General features: G+C 42.7%; 1 protein-coding gene and 1 long non-coding RNA gene across 4 annotated transcripts in view; one reads left to right on the forward strand and one right to left on the reverse strand.

Moving 5' to 3' along the window:
• Window positions 1–26,595, forward strand: part of IPO4 (importin 4) — a 420,928-nt gene that overhangs the window by 75,736 nt on the left and 318,597 nt on the right. For all 3 annotated transcript variants that reach the window (XM_073575360.1, XM_073575361.1, XM_073575362.1), the window contains exons 6-8: window positions 12,484–12,663; window positions 12,780–12,845; window positions 25,491–25,592. In XM_073575360.1, coding sequence (XP_073431461.1) covers window positions 12,484–12,663; window positions 12,780–12,845; window positions 25,491–25,592 — 348 coding nt within the window. The remainder of the gene's footprint in view (window positions 1–12,483; window positions 12,664–12,779; window positions 12,846–25,490; window positions 25,593–26,595) is intronic.
• LOC141089083 (uncharacterized) overlaps window positions 2,302–26,595 on the reverse strand; it is a 249,028-nt gene continuing 224,734 nt past the window's right edge. Inside the window, exon 3 of the long non-coding RNA XR_012232170.1 lies at window positions 2,302–3,690. This is a non-coding gene — a long non-coding RNA (uncharacterized lncRNA). The remainder of the gene's footprint in view (window positions 3,691–26,595) is intronic.

The raw sequence follows: 26,595 nt of genomic DNA on the forward strand, positions 1-26,595 counted from the left end.
ACCCATCTCGTCAGCCTCTATTAGGAGCCTGTCCCTCAAAATAGCTTTCCTAATAGCCATAACGTCAGCCTGTAGGGTAAGCGACATTCAGGCATTGTCTAGGCGCCCACCTTTTCTTCAGGTAAAAGAGGATAGGGTAATACTTAGACCCGATCCAGCGTATTTACCAAAAGTAGCCTCCAGCTTTCATAGGTCGCAGGAAATAGTCCTTCCATCCTTCCTCCCTAAACCAACTAATGAGAAAGAGGAGAAGCTACACACTTTAGATGTTAGGAGATGCCTCTTGGAGTATCTAGCGGCTACCGATCCCTGGAAGAAAGACAATGCCCTCTTTGTCTCCTACCAAGGCCCTAGGAAAGGTCTTAGGGTGTCCAAAAGTACACTAGCCAGGTGGATTAGAGAAGCAATCTCGTTAGCTTATGCCTCAAAAGGTAGAGTAGCTCCGGAGAAATTGAAGGCGCATTCCACCAGAGCCGTGGCGACCTCGTGGGCCGAGAGATCGGAAGTCTCCATCGACCAGATTTGTAAGGCGGCCACTTGGTCCTCTCCGAGCACTTTTTATAGTCATTATAGACTAGACTTGGGTGCCTCTGCAGACCTCTCCTTCGGTATCAGGGTTCTGCAGGCTGTGGTCCCCCCCTAAAGTAGTGATTACTCTCTGTAATTCTCTCAGGTGGTGCTGTCATGGACGACCCAATAAAGTCTTAGTTACTCACCGGTTAACGGTATTTTTCGGAGTCCATGACAGCACCCATAGATTCCCTTCCCTTAATTTGGGTGTGCACGTCTTCCCTTTGTACATATCCACGGGTGATAAACATTTAAGTATTAATATTGTTGTACATATAATCATGCATTAACCTTGGAGGTCCTCTTTTTATACTCTGTAATCCAACTGATGCGTGGGAGAGGTGCCGCCCTTTTGTATCTGTAGGTTTTCCTGTTCCTAAGAAGGGCGGATCCCCTCTCTCAGGTGGTGCTGTCATGGACTCTGAAAAATACCGTTAACCGGTGAGTAACTAAGACTTTTTCATATTTCTAGTGCAGTAATGCAATTCAATTTTCATGTTTACACGCTACAGTTAGGTCCATATATATTTGGGCAGAGACAACATTTTTCTAATTTTGGTTCTAGACATTACCACAATGAATTTTAAACAACAATTCAGATGCAGTTGAAGTTCAGGCTTTCAGCTTTCATTTGAGGGTATCCACATTAAAATTGGATGAAGGGTTTAGGAGTTTCAGCTCCTTAACATGTGCCACCCTGTTTTTAAAGGTACCAAAAGTAATTGGACAATAGACTCCAAGGCTATTTCATGGACAGGTGTGGGCAATCCCTTTGTTATGTCATTCTCAATTAAGCAGATAAAAGGCCTGGAGTTGATTTGAGGTGTGGTGCTTGCATTTGGAAGGTTTTACTGTGAAGGAAACATGCCGCCAAAGGAGCTCTCCATGCAGGTGAAACAAGCCATCCTTAAGCTGCAAAAACAGAAAAAACCCATCTGAGAAATTGCTACAACATTAGGAGTGGCAAAATCTACAGTTTGGTATATTCTGAGAAAGAAAGAAAGCACTGGTGAACTCATCAATGCAAAAAGACCTGGGCGCCCACGGAAGACAGCAGTGGTGGATGATCGCAGAATAGTCTCCATGGTGAAGAGAGACCCCTTCACAACAGCCAACCAAGTGAACAACACTCTCCAGGAGGTAGGCGTATCAATATCCAAATCTACCATAAAGAGATGACTGCATGAAAGTAAATACAGAGGGTTAACTGCACGGTGCAAGCCACTCATAAGCATCAAGAATGAAAAGGCTAGACTGGACTTTGCTAAAAAAACATCTAAAAAAGCCAGCACAGTTCTGGAAGAACATTCTTTGCACAGATGAAACCAAGATCAGCCTTTACCAGAATGATGGAAAGAGAAAAGTATGGCGAAGGCATAGTACAGCTCATGATCCAAAGCATACCACATCTGTAAAACACGGTGGGGGCAGTGTGATTGCTTGAGCATGCCTGGCTGTCAGTGGCACTGGGTCACTAGTGTTTATTGATGATGTGACACAGGACAGAAGCAGCCGAATGAATTCTGAGGTATTCAAAGCCATACTGTGTGCTCAGATCCAGCCAAATGCAGCCAAACTGATTGGTCGTCGTTTCATACTACAGATGGATGTCGCAGCTGCTTTTTGTTCTGACCTTGAGTCTGGTCTGCCAGATCACCAGTGAGGCCAGATTAGGAGTTTTCACCCTTAATTTACAAGCGCTTGGAGACAAAGAGACTGAACGCACACGAGCCGTGGTCAAATCACTTTATCTGACGTAATGAAATACAAGGCAATCTTTTATACCATTTACAACAATATGTAATTCTATGGAGCTCATGTGGCCCCCACTATCACCCACCATCACCTTCAGGGTCATACCATGTTTACAATGTACCCAGAACACGTTGTGGCTGATTATTGAGAACATATTTGTTAAAGAAGCATTTTTCCCTTGAAGAGGAGACAGGCAAAACTGCAGTGTCATAAGAATAAATGAAAGGCAAATGGAGACTTAAAGGCAATTAAAGGGATATGAAGGCAAACCTATATCAATTTCCCCCTTTTGTAAATGGTATAACCTTTTCCACAGGGTCAGCTGATGTCCACAAAGGAGCTACTGTCTCATGGGTCTAATTACCCATAAGGGGGCTTCCTACATGCTTCGCCCATCCACCCTCAGTGTGGACACTCACTTTCCCCATCAGCAATGGCTACCTGGGGTCTATGATACACTACAGAAGGTCAGCCTTAGATTCTTTTTTCACACATACATTATTCAGCAGCTTAGGTAATACTTATATTAGCGCTTTTACAGCTACATAAAACAATAAGCAAAACAACAAAATTTACATGCAAGTCTGTACAATGCCAAAAATCCATCCTGCTACGCCATTAAACCAATTTGCTGGATTTAAAAAACAGAATGTGTTACCAGGAGTCTGTTTGCACTGTGTTGTTTTAACCATTGGTCTCTGCGTTCACCTATTTTGTCTATACTGGCCCTGATCTGGAGATTGCCAGCAGGGTCGATATAATTACAACAGGTGGGACCAATTATTTGACACATTCCTCCTTCACATTTGTACCTTAATAAACTGAAACCAGGGATTAGCGGCCCATCCGATTATAGCCAATGAGGCAGATATATCACAGGGCACATCTTTTCCCCAAAACCTAGATTGCGTCCAAGTCTCATTGTGTATGCAGTGTGGGGTTAATACCTTGCATGGCTCTGGAGGTAAGGCTACGTATGGCATAGTCCTTGCAGATACTAGCCTGTGTGTACAGACCCATCAGTCTTTCGGTTTCTGTCCTTCCATGTCCTTTATAAGAAGAGCATGATGCTGAATAAGTTTGTCGTCCCAGTCAGCATTTAAGAGTTTGTCCTGTGTCTCTGTAGAGTGCAGTAATCCTGTTACTGCCAGCAAGGTGATTAGGAGAACAGTCATTATGCTGTTGACAGGACCTTCTTGCAGTGACTGGCGTGGATCCAGGTGGGCTTTCCCTCAAGTTTTACTGAGGTGGATGTGGTCAGCTGGACTTGGAAGGGGCCGTCAAATCGTGGGTCCAGGCTCCTTCTCATGTGTCTGCATATGACCACCCAATTCAGCTGATGCACATCTGCATTTTCATTAGGATCTGGAATGGATGAAAACACATGTTTAAGCACCACATTATGTCTTTTCTGCAAGGCCTGGACATAGGCTGTCCTAGCACCGTGTGGCATTTGTAGCACCTGTGGGAAGTACAGACCAGTCTTTGGTGCACTACCAAACAGGACATCAAAAGGAGACAAGCCTGTGTTTGACTGAAAAGAGTGCAAGAGGCAAGCACTCTACCCAGCTCTTTCCTGTGTCTGTCATGGCCTTTTGAATTTTCAGTTTAAGTGTCCCATTTAGTCTTTCCACTTTTCCACTAATTTGTGGCCTATTTGGTGTATGAAATCCTTGCTATTTGGAGTGTGTCTTGACTGAAAAGAGTGCAAGAGGCAAGCACTCTACCCAGCTCTTTCCTGTGTCTGTCATGGCCTTTTGAATTTTCAGTTTAAGTGTCTCATTTAGTCTTTCCACTTTTCCACTAATTTGTGGCCTATATGGTGTATGAAATGCTTGCTGTACACCCAGGGCCTGCATGACTTCCCTCATTATTTCTCCTGTGAAGTGTGTACCCCTATCACTTTCTATGGTTTCTGGGACACCATACCTGCAGATCAGTTCTTTCATCAGTTTGTCTGTAGTCGTTTTAGCATTTTCACGTTTTACCGGATAGGCTTCCGGCCAACCAGAGAAGAGATCTACACATACTAGGATATTTGCATACACTCCTACCTTGGTAGCTGTATGTCGTCAATCTGCAGTCTCTGAAACGGGTAGAGAGGCCAAGGTGTCGCTTTTCTTAAGGACTTTTACTGTTTTACCTGGGTTGTGCTGTGCACAGATGAGGCATGATTGTACAAGTTTCACGGCTGCGTAAGTGAAACCAGGAGCGATCCAGAAGGCATCTACCTTGGCACACGTGACTTTGAGGCGTGAGTGGGGCCATGTGTTGCTCGCGCCATGATTGGGAACAGGGACTTCGGTATGCACAATTTATCCTTATTCTACCATACTCCATTTGAGTTCAGCTCAGCTCCCAGTCTCCCAGTGTACCTTCTCTGTTTGGGCAGCCTTTTGGTGGAGGGATTTCAGGACATCTAGGCTCAGTGGCTGGAATACGCTGACTCTCCGCCACCGTCCACTGCTCCCTAGGCCGCCTTGCTGCTACTTTAGCAGCCTCATCTGCCCTTCTGTTGCCCTCTCCCTCCACAGAGTGTGCTTTTACCTTGACAATGCCAACCTGGACTGGTAACATCAGTGCCTCCATCAATTGTTTCACCAGCTCTGCATTTTTAATGGGCTTACCGGCTGATGTAAGAAACGCTGTGCTTCTCCAGATAGGGCCATAATCATGGGCTATTCCCCATGCATAATTTGAATCAGTGTAAATATTAGCGAGTTTACCTGCAGCGGCTCTACACGCCTCAGTGAGTGCCTTCAACTCTGCCTCCTGTGCCGACATGTGAGGAGGGAGTGGTTCAGCTCGGATTACCTCATATGAGGATACTACTGCATATCCAGTGTAGAATCGTCCATCCTGGTGATATCTGGAGCCATCTGCAAAAAAAACCCCTCAAAATCTGCATTAGGAACAGGTTTTTCATGAACGTGTGCAAAACCCACTGTCTCCTGACTCATCACTTCTATGCAGTCATGTTCATGCGTCATGTCAAAGTATTCTTCCTCACTTGCTAATGCGGTCACCAATTCCCCCTTTTCTGAATCCACAGGCAGGAGGGTGGCGGGATTCAGAACGTTACACCTTTTGAGGGTGACATACTCAGGAATTAGTAGTGCACATTCAAGTCGGAGCTGTCTTGCCATAGACGGATGTTTTGGTTGAACTTGTACGAGTATGGAATGGTGGATGTCATGTGGGGAATAAATTGTCAAAGGAATGAGATCATAGGGGTCTCATGACAAACAGTCAAAGTGATTGCATCATTTGTGAAGCAGACCTTATCCAAGGCCTACAGTAGGTCACCAAGCCTAGGAAAGTGCGTAGATGCTGATGTGACCTGGGTAGAGGGAGATTTTTAATTGCCTGTTTCCTGTCTTCAGTCAGGTGTCTGGTACCTTCGGCAATACAATGTCCCAAAAATGTCACCTTTTGTTTGTAATACTGTAATTTGTCACGTGAGACCTTGCAACCCTTTTCTGCGAAAATAAAACAAGCAAGAAAACTGGCTTCTCTGCAGAACCCTCTGGTCCAGGCAGCAGAGCAAAAGGTCATCCACATACTGTAATAGTACAATCTGCGGATGAGGTGATTGCCACTACTCAAGGACCCCTGCCATCGCTGCTTAATAGATGGTAGGGGATTTCTTTCCCCTTTGTGGGAGGACCGTCCAACAATATTGTTTACCTTCATGAGTAAAGGAAAAAAGATACTTACAGTCAGGGTGCAGGGGGTACAGAGAAAATGCACCCGCTAAATCAATGACTTTCTGTAACATCATTAATAGCCCTTAAGTCATGAACCATTCTATAAGTGTCAGGGGAACCCTTCGGTCCTTTTTTCCTTAATGGGATACAAAGGGGTGTTGCAGGGGGAAGATCTTTGCTCCAGAACCCCTGCCTTAACATACTCTTTAATATCCCTGCTCAGGGCCATTGATTTGGCTAGGCTCAAGGGGTATTGCTTTAAGCAAGGAGGAGTGTTTCCGCTTTTTTTTTTTTTTTTTTTCAATTTAATCATGATCGTAAATTCATAGGGGTATTGTCACTAACAATAAGTTTTGTAAGCACCACAATTCCAGCACCTCACTGTTTCTAGGTCCCTTGTTACGTCTCCACTGTTTTCCTTGTGGTCCAGCATACATGACAGATTGTCTTATTGTCCTTGTTTGCTCAACTACTTTAGCTACCTTAAGGAGGTCTTTCGGATCTACATATCTCCATTCAGGTTTGGCTGTCTGTACTGCGTCTCGTAAGTCTTTGTTCATACCGTCAATGAATGCATTCACCAGTATTCTAACATCAAGTGGGTCTATGCAAATGTACCCCATGTTTGCCCATTTCAGCTGTAACCATCCAAAGTACATCTCTACACTCTCTCCTTTTTGCTGTGTCACGTTAGTCAGGAGTACAGACTGCTCTGATTTTTCCACTGTAGCCCACTGTTTTAGTGATTCACAGTACGTCTCCCCAGACCGTGCAGATTTATCATCCATGCCCCAAGCCTGATTCTTTGCCACATCTGTGTGTGTCTTAATTATATGTCCTAGTGCGTCACCTGCCTTTAAACTCACCACCCCCTATAGGTCTGCCCAGGTACACTTATCTGTCTCCTGTATTTCCTTTGTGTCTGTAAAACGGGAATGGTTGATTTTCAGGGTCAGGCAGCTGCTCCAGCAAATCTAGCTGGTCAGAGGGGTTCCAGGGATAATACACCTGAATATTCTAGTTGCCCTTCTAGGTCCTGATGTGGTTGGTCGTCTGGTGTCTACTGTCAGCTTACTCCTCAAAGGTCAATGACCCCACTACCCACTAACCACACTATTATGTCAGCTTCTTATGTCACTACATATGATCTTGTCTGGACAGGTTTTAGCGCAACTCGCTTAGGTCGGTAGCACAGGTCACACAAGTAGCTATTCAGTCTGGGTTTGTCTGAGTCTGACCACAGTGTTTACAAGTCCATCTGTTTTGTCTGGGTCTCTGGTTACACTTTGTCAATCAAAACATTCATAATACACCTTACTTCCATACTGCTGCAAATTCTCAAACATCATTTATTCACTTGCTATTTTCTTCCCTTGTCTGTGCCTTTTTGTACATCCAAACATTAACACTCTGGCATTTTTGCTTTTTTCAATATTGGTCCCACCTGTTTTACTGGTTCTTTCTTCTCTGTCTTTTACAATCTGCATAGCGGTGGAATCCCATTGGGAGGCCCTGACTGCACACAGAAAAAAGTTGCCCATGGCTTCAACTTTTTTCTCCCGACAGCTCACTTTTATTCTGAAATGCCCCTCTAGTGTACCTGACCTTATCTACGGGCGGCCACACGTAGCAAGTCAGAGCGTGCCTGCCAAGGTGTAGCGGGAAGGCTCCTTGCCTCTCACCCGGTACAGGATGTAACGAGAAGGCTCTCTGCCTCTCACCTGTTAGATCAGCTGGCTAGAATAGGAATAGGCCTTTTTCCTTCCAGCCCAGCTCCATGGTACGTGGGAAGGCTGCTTCAACTTAAACAGCTCATCTTTCTTCTGAAATGCCCCTCTGTGTGCCTGGACCTTTGTCTTACAGGCCACACACAGCAAGTCAGAGTGAGCCTGCCAAGGTGTATCCAGAAGGCTCCTTGCCCTCACCTCTCACCCACAACAAAAAAACCCGCTGACTAAAGTAAGAAGGCCCAGATGTGATAGGCCTCTAACCTACTTTATCAGCCGTGCAGTTGACTACCTCCTTCTGCTGATCCTCAATTTGCTATGAATCAATCACACAACTAGAAGCAGGTTCAAACACATTAATGACCAAACAATCACTTACAATTTCCTTGTAAATTAGGCACCATATTTTACTTTCAACTTACAATTTTTCATTCCACTTAATTAAGTACTGTTGCTTTAAAATGCACACATCTCCTAGGGAGCATCACATCAAGGACAGAAAACACAGAGAATCTTGAGAGCAGCTCTGTGAATCCTCCTATTAAGGCCCCGTCTCACTAAGCGATTCACCAGCGATCCCGACACCGATATGAAGGTGTCAGGATCGCTGGTAAGTCGCTATGTGATCGCTGGTGAGCTGTCACACAGACAGCTTCACCAGCGATCAGCACAGCGACGCAGAGCGCCCGGCATCGCTGGCTATCGCTGTAGAAAATAGTATCACTGGGACCGGAGCGTGGAGAGAGGCAGGATGGCTGTTCAGGACGTCGGAAGGTGAGAATAACTATATTTTTTATTTTTTTGTATTATTTTTTTACACCTGATCGCTGGTCTCCCGCTGTCACACACAGCGATGCGTGCTGGCCAGCGGGAGACCAGCGACCAAAGAAATGTCCAGAGGTTTCTTCCAGCGATCAGCGATACCGGCAGGGGGGCCGCTCGTTGATCGCTGTCACACACCGCAATCTCGCTGGTGAGATCGCTGTTACGTCACAAAAGTTGTGACTCAGCAGCGATCTCGCTACCGAGATTGCTTAGTGAGATGGGGCCTTTAGTCACTCAGCAGAGCTAAGACGAGAGGAGAGGAGAGCCACGCAGCCATTTCATTCCCCCCTCCCATCAGAATTTTAGAAAAGTAGTGTCAGCGTCCTTCACAGTAACAGAATACAGTAGTTCTTTAGACTTAATCAGAATCAATGTCTGCAGAACCCTCATCAATCTCTGGAGACCACTGGACTTCACTGTAGGGGCAAATAACTATATAATGTGAGTATCCATGCCTTGCCCTTGCCTGGCCAAATGCTTCTAGAAAACTTTCCAATGTCATACCACATATAACACGAGCTATATCATTACTCAATTCATTAAATCTCAGATGTAGATTGAAATATCTGTAGCGTACCCATCCTGGACCTTCCACAAGAACTGGAAAGGTAACAATATTAGGAGTCCATGAAAAAAATTCTGTAGGAGGGCTTTGCCCCTTGACTCAGTACCCCTAGAACTCCTGTGCAATCTTCACAGAATGGTGCTAATTCATTCATGCGTGCTCATTCAGGGATTTATTTTTTTTTCTTTCTTTCAATTTTCAGTGGTCATTTAATTGTACAAAGAGAAGATAACAAAAATCCCTTATACTCAATTACTCATCTCTCATCTCATTCAGAGGTTCTCATAGACATACATACAAGTACTCTCACAGCCTGCCTATCTTGCACTTTGGATTTGACACCTTATCCTACAGCAGTATCCACTGACACTCTGAGAACACCAAAGCCAACTTCTTAAACAACAAGAATCAACAAAAATCAAAAACCACAGCCCTATACAAAATACAGCCTCATATGATTTACTGCCAATCCAAAATGACCAAAATAACAACACTGCACGGAGTATCCCATCTCTGTGCTACACAGTACACCAGTACACAACCAGTTAGTATATTAGTATATTGCCAGAACAGATTGACAGATAATACAGATGACAATTATCTTATTACTCTATTGTTCAACTCTCATACGGACATACTCACCGCTCACTGGTGATGTGGGTTCTTTTGAACCGTGTTGTACAGCCTTACCCAGAGATATGTAGAGATCCTTAGAGAGGTTGCAAACGTAAAATCAATGGAAGAATAAAATTTCCTCATCTGCTGCAGCTGGATTTTGCATGGTCAACCTCCCAGGAAGCTCCCACATACGGATTCCGAATAGGCTGGTTTCCACGGTGCCCGTTGGGCGTCAAATTGTGGTAGCTGCTTTTTGTTCTGACCAAGAGTCAGGTCTGCCAGGTCACCAGTGAGGCCAGATTAGGAGTTTTCGCCCTTAATTTACAAGCGCTTGGAGACAAAGAGACTGAATGCACACAGGGTCGTGGTCAAATCACTTTATCTGACGTAATAAAACACAAGGCAATCTTTTATACCATTTACGACAATATGTAATTCTATGGAGCTCATGTGGCCCCCACCATCACCTTCAGGGTCATACCATGTTTACAATGTACACAGAACACGTTGTGGCTGACTATTGAGAACATATATGATAAGAAGCATTTTCCCTTGAAGAGGAGACAGGCAAAACTGCAGTGTCATAAGAATAAATGAAAGGCAAATGGAGAATTAAAGGCAATTAAAGGGATATGAAGGCAAGCAACCCAGGAGTTTATTAAAGCAAAGAAGTGGAATATTCTTGAATGGCCAAGTCAGTCACCTGATCTCAACCCAATTGAGCATGCATTTCACTTGTTAAAGACTAAACTTCAGACACAGGCCCACAAACAAACAGCAACTGAAAACCACCGCAGTGAAGGCCTGGCTGAGCATCAAAAAGGAGGAAATACAGCATCTGGTGATGTCCATGAGTTCAAGACTTCAGGCAGTCATTGCCAACAAACGGTTTTCAACCAAGTACTAGAAATGAACATTTTATTTACAATTATTTAATCTGTCCAATTACTTTTGGTCCCTTTAAAAACAGGGTGGCACATGTTAAGGAGCTGAAACTCCTAAACCCTTCATCCAATTTTAATGTGCATACACTCAAATGAAAGCTGAAAGTCTGAACTTCAACTGCATCTGAATTGTTTTGTTTAAAATTCATTGTGGTAATGTCTAGAACCAAAATTAGAAAAATGTTGTCTCTGTTTAAATATATATGGACCTAACTGTATAGCGCTGCAGAGTGCTGCCTTGTTTATTTGATTGTCATCTTCTTGACAATACCCCATAGATTCTCTATAGGGTTAAGGTCAGGCGAGTTTGCTGGCCAGTTAAGCACAGTGATACTGTTGTTTTTAAACCAGGATGTGGTACTTTTGGCAGTGTGGACAGGTGCCAATTCCTGCTGGAGAATGAATTTTCCATCTCCTAAAAGCTTGTCTGCAGAAGGAAGCTTGAAGTGCTCTAAAATTTCCTGGTAGATGGATGTGCTGACTTTGGTCTTGATAAAACACAGTGGACCTACACCAGCAGATGACATGGCTCCACAAACCATCACTGAATGTGGATACTTCACACTAGACTTTGGAAATCAAGGTCCCAGAGTCTGGAGTAAGAGTGGAGAGCCACATAATCCAAGCTGCTTTAAGGTCTAGTGTGAAGTTTCCACAATCAGTGATGGTTTGGGGAGCTTTGTCATCTGCTGGTGGCAGCTGAAGGCTGCTATCAAAGCAACCTGGGCTTCCATAACATCTCAGCAGTGCCACAGGCTGATCACCTCCATGCCACGCCACATTGATGCAGTAATTGATGCAAAAGGAGCCCCAACCAAGTATTGAGTGCATTTACTGAACATATATTTCAGTAGGCCAACATTTCGGATTTTAAAATCATTTTTTCAAGCTGGTGTTATAAACTATTCTAATTTACTGAGATAACGACTTTTGGGTTTTCATTGGCTGTAAGCCATAATCATCAACATTAACAGAAATAAACTCTTGGAATATATCACTGTTTGTAATGACTCTATATAATGAGTTTCACATTTTGTATTGAAGAACTTAAATTAACTTTTTGATGATATTCTAATTTTGTGGGATGCACCTGTATGTTTCAAGGCTGGGGGGGGTAGGGGGGCAATCACTTTTTGGCTGTATTTTGTTGTTACTTCTGTTATATTTGTCTACTATTTAAATTTTTTTTGGTGATCTGAAACATTTTAAATGTGACAGACATGCAAAATAGTCGGAAATCTTGACAGGGGCAAACACTTTTTCACACGACTGTGTGTGTCTATATATACAGTGGGTATGGAAAGTATTCAGACCCCTTTACATTTTTCACTTTTTGTTTCATTGCAGCCATTTAGTAAATTCAAAAAAGTTCATTTTTTCTCATAAATGTACACTCTACACCCCATCTTGACTGAAAAAAACAAATCTGGAAATTTTTGCAAATTTATTAAAGAAAAACTGAAATATGACATGGTCATAAGTATTTAGACCCTCAGTATTGAGTAGAAGCATCCTTTTGAGCTAGTACAGCCATGAGCCTTCTTGGGAACTATGCAATAAGTTTTTCACACCTGGATTTGGGGATCCTCTGCCAATCTTCCTTGCAGATCCTCTCCAATTCTGTCAGGTTGGATGGTGAACCTTCGTGGACAGCCATTTTCAGGCTTCTTCAATAGAAAACCCGCATTGAATTCTGCTTTCCATATCCACTGTTACCCACCGTATATTTAATATATATTTGTTAAATTAATTTTTTATTTTTTTTATTTCAGGTCGGTCTCTTGGTTCTGCACTGTGCCTTAGATCTCAATGCTGGAATCTTCCGCCCCCACTTCCCAGATCTAATCAAACTTTTTAATCAAACTATTGCTGTTCTTCAGAATGGACCATTACTGTTTTATACTGTTCAGTGTGTCATAAGTATTGTGCCTGAGCTGGTTGGTAATGAAACTGTAAGTACTGTGCGGCGTCAAACCTCTTGCTTCACTTGCAGTGAATTGCTTTTAGTCATGCTTTAAAATACTTTAACAGTTTTAATAATTTTATTATTTTTTTTATTTTTTTTTAGAACATACTGAGAAGTTTGATGCCAAAGTTAGTAATAGCGATTAAAGAGTTGATAAGGATTAATCAGGTACTGCTTAATTTTTTTTTTATTACTTTTTAGGTTTTTTTTATTACTTTATTAAATGGCACTTAGAGAAAATGCCGTCTATTATGCAGGTAGCATAATATTCAGCAGACCATTAATAGTTTAATAGATAATGATTAAGTACAACTTATATACTTTTGTATCCCCTTAATGACCGGAGCTTTTTTCTGTTTTGAATTTTCCTTTTTCGCTCTCCTTCTTCCCAGAGCCATAAGTTTTTATTTTTCCTTCAATATGGTGATGTGAGGGCTTATTTTTTGCGGGACGGGTTGTACCTTTGAACAACTATAAATAGAAATAAGGCGCACCGCAAATACCAATGGGTAGAATACAATAGGAGGGTGCAATGGCAGTGGCGAACACAGAACTGGAGACCAAGAGAAAAGACGCCACAGAAGGATATGCACACCACTATATATATATATTATGCATGTTAGTTTTGCTCCCCTTCTTCCCAGAGCCATAACTTTTTTTATTTTTCCGTCAATATGGTCTTGTGAGGGCTTATTTTTTGCGGCGTGATTTGTACTTTTGAACATCATTGGTTTTAGCATGTTGTGTACTCAAAAATGGGAAAAAATTCCAAGTGCATTGAAATTGGAAAAAAAAAGTGCAATCCCACATTTTTTGTTTTGCTTTTTTTGCTAGGTTCACTAAATGCTAAAACTTACCTACCATTATGATTCACCAGGTCATTTCGAGGTCATGGACACCAAACATGACTAGGTGTTTTTTTTTTTATCTAAGTGGTGGAACAAAATTCCAAAGTTTGCGCCCCCCCCCCCAAAAAAAAAGTAACAAAATTTTGCGACATATTCTGAAACCCCTAGCCTCTCCATTTTTCGTGATCTCGGGTTGGGTGAGGGCTTATTTTTTGCGTGCCGAGCTTAAGTTTTTAACCCCTTCCTGACATCCGACGGTATATCCCGTCCATGGGACCTGGGCCCCTATGCCCATGGACGGGATAGTACGTCGGGCGCGATCAGCGGCGCCCACGTGGTGAGCGCCGCTGATCGCGACCGGGTGTCAGCTGATTATCAGTTAAAGGGAGTTAAAGGGAAGCATCGGCAGGGAGGGGGGCTCCCTCCGTGCTTCCCTGAGCCCCCCACGGCAGCGCAATGTGCAGCGCTGCTGCGGGGGACTCCTTTCCTCCAGGCCCCCGAATCCAAGATGGCGACGGGGGCCTTCGGGGGCCTGAGGAAGCTGGCTTCCTCAGTGCCTGCAAAACGCAGGCATGAGGAAGCCTTCTGCAGTGCCTGTGTCAAATCGCTGATCTGTCACAGTGATCTGTGATGTGACAGATCAGCGATCTGTCACAGGACAGTGATGTCCCACCTGGGACTATTTAATAAAGTAAAAAAAAAAAATAAAAAAAAGTGTAAAAATAATTTAAAAAAAAATCGCCAAATAAATTAGAAAAAAAAAAAAATATTCCCCCAATAAATCCATTTTTTGGAAATAATAAAAAAAAACAATAAAAGTACACATATTAGGTATCGCCGCGTCCGTAACGACCCGCCCTATAAAACTGTCCCATTAGTTAACCCCTTTAGCGAACCCCTTAAAAAATAAAAATAAAAAACGAAGCAAAAAATAATGATTTATTATCATACTGCCAAACAAAAAGTGTAATAACGCGCGATCAAAAAGACGCATATAAATATCCATGGTACCGCTGAAAACATCATCTTGTCCCGCAAAAAACGAGCCGCCACACAGCATCATCAGCGAAACAATAAAAAAAGTTATAGCTCGCAGAATAAAGCGATGCAAAAATAATTATTTTTTATATAAAATAGTTTTCATTGCATAAAACCGACAAAAACATAAAAAAACGACCTAAATGAGGTATCGCTGTAACCGTACTGACCCGAAGAATAAAACCGCTTTATCAATTTTACCGCACGCGGAACGGTGTAAACGCACCCCCCCAAAAGAAATTTATGAAACGCTGGTTTTTCTTCATTCTGCGTCCCAAAATTCGGAATAAAAAGCGATCAAAAAATTTCACGTGCCCGAAAATGGTACCAATAAAAACGTCAACTCGTCCCGCAAAAAATAAGACCTCACATGACCCGGTGGGTCAAAATACGGAAAAATTATAGCTCTCAATATGTGGTGATGCAAAAACTATTTTTACAATAAAAAGCGTCTTTTAGCGTGCGACAGCTGCCAAAACTAAAAACCGCCATAAATAGTAAATCAAACCCCCCGTTATCACCCCCTTAGTTAGGGAAAAGTAATAAAATAAAAAAAATGTATTTATTTCCATTTTTCCATTAGGGTTAGGGCTAGGGGTGTGTTGGGGTAGGGTTAGGGCTAGGGTTAGGGTTAGGGCTAGGGTTAGGGCTAGGGTTAGGGCTAGGGGCATGTTGGGGTTCGGGTTGGAGTTAGAATTGGGGGTTTCCACTGTTTGGGCACATCAGGGGCTCTCCAAATGCAACATGGCATCTGATCTCAATTCCAGCCAATTCTGAGTTAAAAAAGTCAAATGGTGCTCCTTCCCTTCCAAGCTCTGCCATGCGCCCAAACAGTGTTTTACCCCCACATGTAGGGTATCAGCCTACTCAGGACGAATTGCAAAACAATTTTTGGGGTCCTATTTCTCCTGTTACCCTTAGGAAAATAAAAAGTTCCGTGGGGGTCTAGTGTCCAAAATGGGGTCACTTGTGGGGAGTTTCAATAGTTTAGGTACATCAGGGGCTCTCCAAACGCACATGACACCCGCAGACCATTCCATCAAAGTCTGCATTCCAAAACGTCACTACTTCCCTTCCGAGCCCCGACGTGTGCCCACACAGTAGTTTTCTCCCACATATGGGGTATCAGCATACTCAGGACAAATTGGACAACAACTTTTAAGGTCCAATTTCTCCTGGTACCCTTGGGAAAATAAAAAAATGGTGACTAAAAGATCATGTTTGTGGAAAAAATACGAATTTTTTATTTTCACGCCCGGGCGTTATAAACTTCTCTGAAGCACTGGGGGGTTCAAAGTGCTCACCACACGTCTAGATAAGTTCCTTGGGGGGTCTAGTTTACAAAATGGTGTCATTTGTGGGGGGTTTCCACTGTTTAGGTACATTAGGGGCTCTCCAAAGGCAACATGACACCCGCAGACCATTCCATCAAAGTCTGCATTCCAAAACGTCACTACTTTCCTTCCGAGCCCCGACGTGTGCCCATACAGTAGTTTTCTCCCACATATGGGGTATCAGCATACTCAGGACAAATTGGACAACAACTTTTAAGGTCCAATTTCTCCTGGTACCCTTGGGAAAATAAAAAAAATGGTGACTAAAAGATCATGTTTGTGGAAAAAAATACGAATTTTTTATTTTCACGCCCGGGCGTTATAAACTTCTGTGAAGCACTGGGGGGGTCAAAGTGCTCACCACACATCTAGATAAGTTCCTTAGGGGGTCTAGTTTCCAAAATGGTGTCATTTGTGGGGGGTTTCCACTGTTTTGGTACATCAGGAGTTTTCCAAACGCGACATGGTGTCCGATCTCAATTCCAGCCAAAAACGTCAAATGGCGCTGCTTCCCTTCCGAGCTCTGCCATGCGCCCAAATAGTGGTTTACCCCCACATGTGGGGTATCAGCGTACTCAGGACAAATTGCACAATAATTTTTAGGGTCCTGTTACCCTTGGAAAAATAAGAATTGAGGGTGAAAAGATTATTTTTGTGGAAAAAATATGATTTTTTAATTGTATGGCTTTATGTTATAAACTTCTGTGAAGCCCATGGGGGTTCAAAGTTCTCACCACACATCTAGATAAGTTCCTTAGGGGGTCTAGTTTCCAAAATGGTGTCATTTGTGGGGGGTTTCCACTGTTTTGGTACATCAGGGGTTTTCCAAACGCGACATGGTGTCCGATCTCAATTCCAGCCAAAAACGTCAAATGGCGCTGCTTCCCTTCCGAGCTCTGCCATGCGCCCAAATAGTGGTTTACCCCCACATGTGGGGTATCAGCGTACTCAGGACAAATTGCACAATAACTTTGTGTCCTGTTACCCTTGGAAAAATAAGAATTGAGGGTGAAAAGATCATTTTTGTGGAAAAAATATGATTTTTTAATTGTATGGCTTTATGTTATAAACTTCTGTGAAGCCCATGGGGGTTCAAAGTTCTCACCACACATCTAGATAAGTTCCTTAGGGGGTCTAGTTTCCAAAATGGTGTCGCTTGTGGGGGGTTTCCACTGTTTTGGTACATCAGGGGTTTTCCAAACGCGACATGGTGTCCGATCTCAATTCCAGCCAAAAACGTCAAATGGCGCTGCTTCCCTTCCGAGCTCTGCCATGCGCCCAAATAGTGGTTTACCCCCACATGTGGGGTATCAGCGTACTCAGGACAAATTGCACAATAACTTTTAGGGTCCTGTTACCCTTGGGAAAATAAAAATTGGGGTGAAAAGATCATTTTTGTGGAAAAAATATGATTTTTTAATTGTACCGCTGTACGTTATAAACTTTTGTAAAGCCCTTGTGGGTTCAAAGTTCTCACCACATATCTAGATAAGTTCCTTGGGGGGTCTAGTTTCCAAAATGGGGTCACTTGTAGGGGGTTTCCACTGTTTAGGTACATCAGGGACTCTCCAAACGTGACATGGCGTCCAATCTGAATTCCAGCCAATTTTGCATTGAAAAAGTCAAACGGCGCTCCTTCCATTCTGAGCTCTGCCATGCGCCGAAACAGTCGTTCCCCCCCACAAATCAGGTATCGGCGTACTCAGGACAAATTGCACAATAACTTTTGCAGTCCAATTTCTCCTGTTACCCTTGGTAAAATAAAAAAAATTGAACCTGAATTATTTTTTTTATGAAAAAAAGTTAGATGTTCATTTTTTTTTTTAAATATTCAAAAAAATTCCTGTGACGCACCTAAAGGGTTAATAAACTTCTTGAATGTGGTTTTGAGCACCTTAAGGGGTGCAGTTTTTAGAATGGTGTCACTGTTGGGTATTTTCTATCATATAGACCCCTCAAAGTGGCTTCAAATGTGATGTGGTCCTAAAAATAAAATGGTGTTGTAAAAATGAGTAATCGCTGGTCAACTTTTAACCCTTATAACTTCCTAACAAAAAAAAAAATTTTGGTTCCAAAATTGTGCTGATGTAAAGTAAACATGTGGGAAATGTTAGTTATCAAGTTTTTTGTGTGCCGTATCTCTGTGATTTAACCCCTTCACCCCCAAGGGTGGTTTGCACGTTCATGACCGGGCCAATTTTTACAATTCTGACCACTGTACCTTTATGAGGTCATAACTCTCGAACGCTTCCATGGATCCCGGTGATTCTGACATTGTTTTCTCGTGACATATTGTACTTCATGTTAGTGGTAAAATTTCATTCAAATAACTTGCGTTTATTTGTGAGAAAAACGGAAATTTGGCGAAAATTTTGAAAATTTCGCAATTTTCCAACTTTGAATTTTTATGCCCTTAAATCACAGAGATAAGGCACACAAAAAAACTTGATAACTAACATTTCCCACATGTTTACTTTACATCAGCACAATTTTGGAACCAAAATTTTTTTTTGTTAGGAAGTTATAAGGGTTAAAAGTTGACCAGCGATTTCTCATTTTTACAACACCATTTTATTTTTAGGACCACATCACATTTGAAGCCACTTTGAGGGGTCTATATGATAGAAAATACACAAAAGTGACACCATTCTAAAAACTGCACCCCTTAAGGTGCTCAAAACCACATTCAAGAAGTTTATTAACCCTTTAGGTGCGTCACAGGAATTTTTTTGAATATTTAAAAAAAAATGAACATCTAACTTTTTTTCATAAAAAAAATACTTCAGGTTCAATTTTTTTTATTTTACCAAGGGTAACAGGAGAAATTGAACTGCAAAAGTTATTGTGCAATTTGTCCTGAGTACGCAGATACCTGATATGTGGGGGGGAACGACTGTTTCGGCGCATGGCAGAGCTCAGAATGGAAGGAGCGCCGTTTGACTTTTTCAATGCAAAATTGGCTGGAATTCAGATTGGACGCCATGTCACGTTTGGAGAGTCCCTGATGTACCTAAACAGTGGAAACCCCCTACAAGTGACCCCATTTTGGAAACTAGACCCCCCAAGGAACTTATCTAGATATGTGGTGAGAACTTTGAACCCACAAGGGCTTTACAGAAGTTTATAACGTACAGCGGTACAATTAAAAAGTCATATTTTTTCCACAAAAATGATCTTTTCACCCCAATTTTTATTTTCCCAAGGGTAACAGGACCCTAAAAGTTATTGTGCAATTTGTCCTGAGTACGCTGATACCCCACATGTGGGGGTAAACCACTATTTGGGCGCATGGCAGAGCTCGGAAGGGAAGCAGCGCCATTTGACGTTTTTGGCTGGAATTGAGATCGGACACCATGTCGCGTTTGGAAAACCCCTGATGTACCAAAACAGTGGAAACCCCCCACAAATGACACCATTTTGGAAACTAGACCCCCTAAGGAACTTATCTAGATGTGTGGTGAGAACTTTGAACCCCCATGGGCTTCACAGAAGTTTATAACATAAAGCCATACAATTAAAAAATCATATTTTTTAAACAAAAATGATCTTTTCACCCTCAATTCTTATTTTTCCAAGGGTAACAGGACCCTAAAAGTTATTGTGCAATTTGTCCTGAGTACGCTGATACCCCACATGTGGGGGTAAACCACTATTTGGGCGCATGGCAGAGCTCGGAAGGGAAGCAGCGCCATTTGACGTTTTTGGCTGGAATTGAGATCGGACACCATGTCGCGTTTGGAAAACCCCTGATGTACCAAAACAGTGGAAACCCCCCACAAATGACACCATTTTGGAAACTAGACACCCTAAGGAACTTATCTAGATGTGTGGTGAGAACTTTGAACCCCCATGGGCTTCACAGAAGTTTATAACATAAAGCCATACAATTAAAAAATCATATTTTTTCCACAAAAATGATCTTTTCACCCTCAATTCTTATTTTTCCAAGGGTAACAGGACCCTAAAAGTTATTGTGCAATTTGTCCTGAGTACGCTGATACCCCACATGTGGGGGTAAACCACTATTTGGGGGCATGGCAGAGCTCGGAAGGGAAGCAGCGCCATTTGACGTTTTTGGCTGGAATTGAGATCGGACACCATGTCGCGTTTGGAAAACTCCTGATGTACCAAAACAGTGGAACCCCCCACAAATGACACCATTTTGGAAACTAGACCCCCTAAGGAACTTATCTAGATGTGTGGTGAGCACTTTGACCCCCCCAGTGCTTCACAGAAGTTTACAACGCCCGGGCGTGAAAATAAAAAATTCGTATTTTTTCCACAAACATGATCTTTTAGTCACCATTTTTTTATTTTCCCAAGGGTACCAGGAGAAATTGGACCCCAAAAGTTGTTGTCCAATTTGTCCTGAGTATGCTGATACCCCATATGTGGGAGAAAACTACTGTATGGGCACACGTCGGGGCTCGGAAGGGAAGTAGTGACGTTTTGGAATGCAGACTTTGATGGAATGGTCTGCGGGTGTGATATTGCCTTTGGAGAGCCCCTAATGTACCTAAACAGTGGAAACCCCCCACAAATGACACCATTTTGTAAACTAGACCCCCCAAGGAACTTATCTAGATGTGTGGTGAGCACTTTGACCCCCCCAGTGCTTCACAGAAGTTTACAACGCCCGGGCGTGAAAATAAAAAATTTGTATTTTTTCCACAAACATGATCTTTTAGTCACCATTTTTTTTATTTTCCCAAGGGTACCAGGAGAAATTGGACCCCAAAAGTTGTTGTCCAATTTGTCCTGAGTACGCTGACACCCCATATGTGGGAGAAAACTACTGTATGGACACACGTCGGGGCTCGGAAGGGAAGCAGTGACGTTTTGGAACGCAGACTTTGATGGAATGGTCTGCGGTTGTCATGTGCGTTTGGAGAGCCCCTGATGTACCTAAACTATTGAAACTCCCCACAAGTGACCCCATTTTGGACACTAGACCCCCACGGAACTTATCTAGATGTGTGGTGAGCACTTTGAACCCCCAAGTGCTTCACAGAAGTTTATAACACTCGGACGTGAAAATAAAAAAATCATTTTTTTTCCACAAAAATGATATTTTTGCCCCCAATTTTTTATTTTCCTAAGGGTAACAGGAGAAATTGGACCCCAAAAATTGTTTTGCAATTTGTCCTGAGTAGGCTGATACCCTACATGAGGGGGTAAAACACTGTTTGGGCGCATAGCAGAGCTTGGAAGGGAAGGAGCACCATTTGACTTTTTCAACTCAGAATTGGCTGGAATTGAGATCAGACGCCATGTTGCATTTGGAGAGCCCCTGATGTGCCCAAACAGTGGAAACCCCCAATTCTAACTCCAACCCGAACCCCAACACGCCCCTAACCCTAGCCCTAACCCTAGCCCTAACCCTAGCCCTAGCCCTAACCCTAGCCCTAACCCTAGCCCTAACCCTAACCTAACCCTACCCCAACACACCCCTAGCCCTAACCCTAGCCCTAACCCTAATGGAAAAATGGAAATAAATACATTTTTTTTATTTTATTATTTTTCCCTAACTAAAGGGGTGATAACGGGGGGTTTGATTTACTATTTATGGCGGTTTTTATGTTTGGCGGCTGTCGCACGCTAAAAGACGCTTTTTATTGTAAAAATAGTTTTTGCATCACCACATATTGAGAGCTATAATTTTTCCGTATTTTGACCCACCGAGTCATGTGAGGTCTTATTTTTTGCGGGACGAGTTGACGTTTTTATTGGTACCATTTTCGGGCACGTGAAATTTTTTGATCGCTTTTTATTCCGATTTTTGGGACGCAGAATGAACAAAAACCAGCGTTTCATGAATTTCTTTTGGGGGGGGTGCGTTTACACCGTTCCGCGTGCGGTAAAATTGATAAAGCGCTTTTATTCTTCGGGTCAGTACGGTTACAGCGATACCTCATTTAGGTCTTTTTTTATGTTTTTGTCGGTTTTATGCAATGAAAACTATTTTATATAAAAAATAATTATTTTTGCATCGCTTTATTCTGCGAGTTATAACTTTTTTATTTTTTTGCTGATGATGCTGTGTGGCGGCTTGTTTTTTGCGGGACAAGATGACGTTTTCAGCGGTACCATGGATATTTATATGCGTCTTTTTGATCTCGCGTTATTGCACTTTTTGTTTGGCGGTATGATAATAAATCATTATTTTTTGCTTCGTTTTTTATTTTTATTTTTTAAGGGGTTCGCTAAAGGGGTTAACTAATGGGACAGTTTTATAGGGCAGGTCGTTACGGACGCGGCGATACCTAATATGTGTACATTTATTGTTTTTTTTTTTTATTATTTTAAAAAAATGAATTTATTGGGGAATATTTTTTTTTTTTTTTACTAATTTATTTGGCGATTTTTTTAAATTTATTTTTACACTTTTTTTTTAATTTTTTTTTACTTTATTACATAGTCCCAGGTGGGACATCACTGTCCTGTGACAGATCGCTGATCTGTCACATCACAGATCACTGTGACAGATCAGCAATCTGTCACAGGCAGTGCACAAGGCTTCCTCATGCCTGCGCTTTGCAGGCACTGAGGAAGCCAGCTTCCCCAGGCCCCCGAAGGCCCCCGTCGCCATCTTGGATTCGGGGGCCTGGAGGATAGGAGTCCCCCGCAGCAGCGCTGCACTTTGCGCTGCCGTGGGGGGCTCAGGGAAGCACGGAGGGAGCCCCCTCCCTGCCGATGCTTCCCTTTAACTCCCGGTACACCGCGATCGCGTTTGATCGCGGTGTGCAAGGGGTTAATGTGTCGGGGGCGGTCCGTGACCGCCCCTGACACATTGTGCCGGGTGTCAGCTGTGATAATCAGCTGACACCCGGCCGCGATCAGCGGCGCTCACCACGTGGGCGCCGCTGATCGCGGTAGACGTACTATCCCGTCCCCGGTCATACGGGCCCGGGTACCGTGGACGGGATAGTACGTCTCATGTCAGGAAAGGGTTAAGGGCATAAAAATTCAAAGTTGGAAAATTGCGAAATTTTCAAAATTTTCGCCAAATTTCCGTTTTTCTCGCAAATAAACGCAAGTTATTTGAATGAAATTTTACCACTAACATGAAGTACAATATGTCATGAGAAAACCATGTCAGAATCACCGGGATCCATGGAAGCGTTCCAGAGTTATGACCTCATAAAGGTACAGTGGTCAGAATTGTAAAAATTGGCCCGGTCATGAACGTGCAAACCACCCTTGGGGGTGAAGGGGTTAAGGATGCTATTCATGTGCAAGTGCGATCTTTCGATCGCCCGTTACTGCATTTTAATGCAATGTTGTAATGATCAAAAAAAGTAATTCTGGCATTTCGTTTTTTTTTCCCGCTACGCCATTTAGCGATCGGGTTAATCCTTTTTTTTTTCTTATTGATCGGGCGATTTTGAATGCGGCGATGCCAAATATGTGTGTATGATTTTTTTTTTCTTATTTATTTTTTTACTGTTTTATTTTGAATGGGGCGAAAGGGGGGTGATTTAAACTTTTATATTTTTTGAAACTTTTTTTTTTTAACTTTGGCATGCTTCAATAGCCTCCATGGGATGCTAGAGGCTGCCACAACTTAATCGACACTGCTACATGTAGGCGATGAGCAGATCGCCTATGTTACAGAATTACAGCATTGCTATGAGCGCCGACCACCAGGTGGCGCTCATAGCATTGCCTCATCAACAACCATAGAAGTCTCGAGGAGACCTCTGGTTGTGATGGCAGCGCATCGCTGACATCCGATCACGTGACGGGGTCGGCAATGCGCGTATTTCCGGCCCGGCGGCCAGAAGCGCTGGTTAAATCCTGCTATCAGCGTTTGACAGCGAGATTTAACTAGTTAATAGACGCGGGTGGATCGCGATTCCACCTGCGCCTATTGCGGGCACATGTCAGCTGTTGAAAACAGCTGACATGTCCCGGCTTTCATGCGGGCTCACCGCCGGAGCCCTCATCAAAGCGGGGGTACTGCCATTGGACGTACTATCCCGTGCAGTGGCAGTAAGGGCCTTTCTCTTTCTATGAGTAGTAATCGAATATGCTGTCCTACTTAGTGACTGTCAGCCTTTCCTCTAAACGTTTTTATGTAGAGACAAGCATACTACCCAAGCCCATTTTTCTCAACCGAGAAGCAGGCAGCACTCCATGACACATAGAACCATATAGATCATGCAGCAATTAAGGCTGGTTTCAAATTAGCGTTTTTTAGCGCCGCACATCGTGCTGTTGCATTTCTGGGTCCGTCCAACCGCGTCAAAAAAACGCTTGCGCACGGAATGTGCAAAAGTAACACATTATAGTCTATGGGAGTTCAGGCGTGCGCCCTGCGTTTGGAATCGCATGCGTTAACATGGCTAGAAACTGGTTGAAACGCATGCGCCTAAAAAATGGAAACACATGCAAAACGCATGATGCGTTTTTTTGCATGCGTTTCTATTGCTCACGAAGCGCAGTGCTAAAAAACGCTAATGTGAAAGTAGCCTAAGTTGCATAAAAGATCAAGAGTGTACTCAATATAAGAGATAAAATACATCATTGTTTTATTTCAAAAATAACTTAAAATAGACAAAACACCCTATTGTAAAAACAAAACAAGGGTGCCTTAAATCATAAAAAACACGATAAGAACAGCAGTAGTTCTAGGACTAGATAGCATTGGTATTAAAGTGCTCAGTAATGGGGACAAAAAAAAAATCCACCATCTGTAAACAGCTTATATAAGCTTAGTTTAGTCAGTAACTTATATTCACAATCTAATTATCAATTTTGGGGATAAATACCTCACATAAAATACTAAGCAGTATCCTCTCTGCCCACACAATATCAATAGGTAAATACATCTTATTCTTTACAAAGCAGCCTAAAGAGGTAAATTCATATGCCAACAAATGTCTTGGTGAACTAAAAAAAATGAGAAAGCCAATTTGCATATCCACAGTAATGACAATAGCCCAATTATCGATATATACATAAATACACTCCCCACCAAGGAAACATCTTGTTTAGGTGAGGATGAGCCAAATTGCTATATAATAACCTATTTAGTGAGGCCTGGGCTTGTTAGTCAATCCTGCCAGCGAATAGCTAGCACAGTGGAGATAGGCAAAATTAATTATACATAGTTAAACTGACCATGTACATATTACTTTAATTCACATTAAGATTTAAATCATGATCCCTACATATTGGACTGAATTTTTAACCTAATGAGAATAGAAGTAGAACTAGAATATCTTTTTAACAGTGTTGGGGACATGAGATGTCATGTGCCCCCAATGTATTCAACAGCAAAGGGATTTTGCAGTAATTTAAAAATATCCTTTTTTATTCTCCCAAGCCTGAGGCCTCATTCAGACTGCCGATTTTCTCATACAAGTGTTATCTGTGGTTTATAAACTTTATAAGATTATCTCGGTACAGGAATATGTTTTTAAAAGCATCTATTTGTGAAACTTATTATTCTAAGATCTATTAATTAAAATCAACTTTCAAACTAACTTTGTTCATGGGAAAACCCTTTCAACAGTCAGATCTCTGCATGGCGGTATCTCACTTGTGAGACCACTCATATTAACTTTTCTACCATTATCACTTTTTATTAGGTCCAAGCCTGTGAAGCAATGGAAGTATTTGATGAACTTATGGAAAGTGAAGTGTCAGTTATTGTCCACCATCTGTCAGAAGTTATTCACTTCTGCATTGAGGTAGGAATGAACAGTAACATTCTCAGAAACGTGTCAGTTTTCATTGAAATAGCCATATAGACTGAACCAGGCACTGACTGGGACTGAAATTCAGCCCTGGCATTTGCAATCACACAGGCCCATGTTGTCCCCTTCTCCAAGCACCAGATGTTGATATATTTCTAATATTACCCTGGATGGAGGAAAGCAACATTTTCTACAAGACCAATATTTCTTAATGATACCTGTGGCCTGCTGGGGTAAGTGATGGAGTCAGCGACTCTGTGTGCTCCATCACAACTGTTAACAGTATGGGTGTCTTGAGAACACCGATTCAGTTAACAACTTAACAGACAAGGCAGCCCACACCCAGACAGGCCCTTCTGGCGTTTGCCAGATGGCCAGTTCGGCACTGGGCCGAACCATTAATACGTTTACACTATAATTCTGGTGTAAAACACCTTAAAAAATAGTAACATTTTTGCGCAACGTGGTAGTTGTTGAAAATTTGTGGCTTTTGTTGTTTCATGCCAATTTGCCCACTTTGCCTAAATGGACACGAGGTGGGATGTGAGCCTACCCTTCTAACATAAACTGTTTTTGTACTTTTGCCAGAAATGTACTATAGTCCCTGACTGTAGTGCATCTCTGACAGAGGCGCATGGCATTTGAACAAAGCGCCTTATTCATTTAGTTGCGTGTCTCTTTTATCAATTAAATGTATTTAAGTCCTGCACACCCGCACATTAAGACTAGCGTTTACAACTAGTCAGTCATTCCCATAGTGCACACTGACAAACATATTTGCAATTGTTAGGCTAGCTTCACACTAGCGTTTTTTGCCAGCAGCGCACGCCGCCGCTAAGCCCCGCCCCATGGCCGCCCCCTCCGGTCATCTCCGCCTAGTATCGCACACGGCTGCACACCCTATCTTTAGCATAGGATGCGCTCACCGTGCGCTAGTAGAATTTAGCGTGCGCTGCGCCCTTTTGACGGTGCTCCGAGCGCGCCAAAATGCAACATG

Source organism: Dendrobates tinctorius, unplaced genomic scaffold (genome assembly GCF_039654945.1).
Source record: "Dendrobates tinctorius isolate UK_male_01 unplaced genomic scaffold, ASM3965494v1 ptg000044l, whole genome shotgun sequence".
Lineage (NCBI taxonomy): Eukaryota > Metazoa > Chordata > Amphibia > Anura > Dendrobatidae > Dendrobates > Dendrobates tinctorius.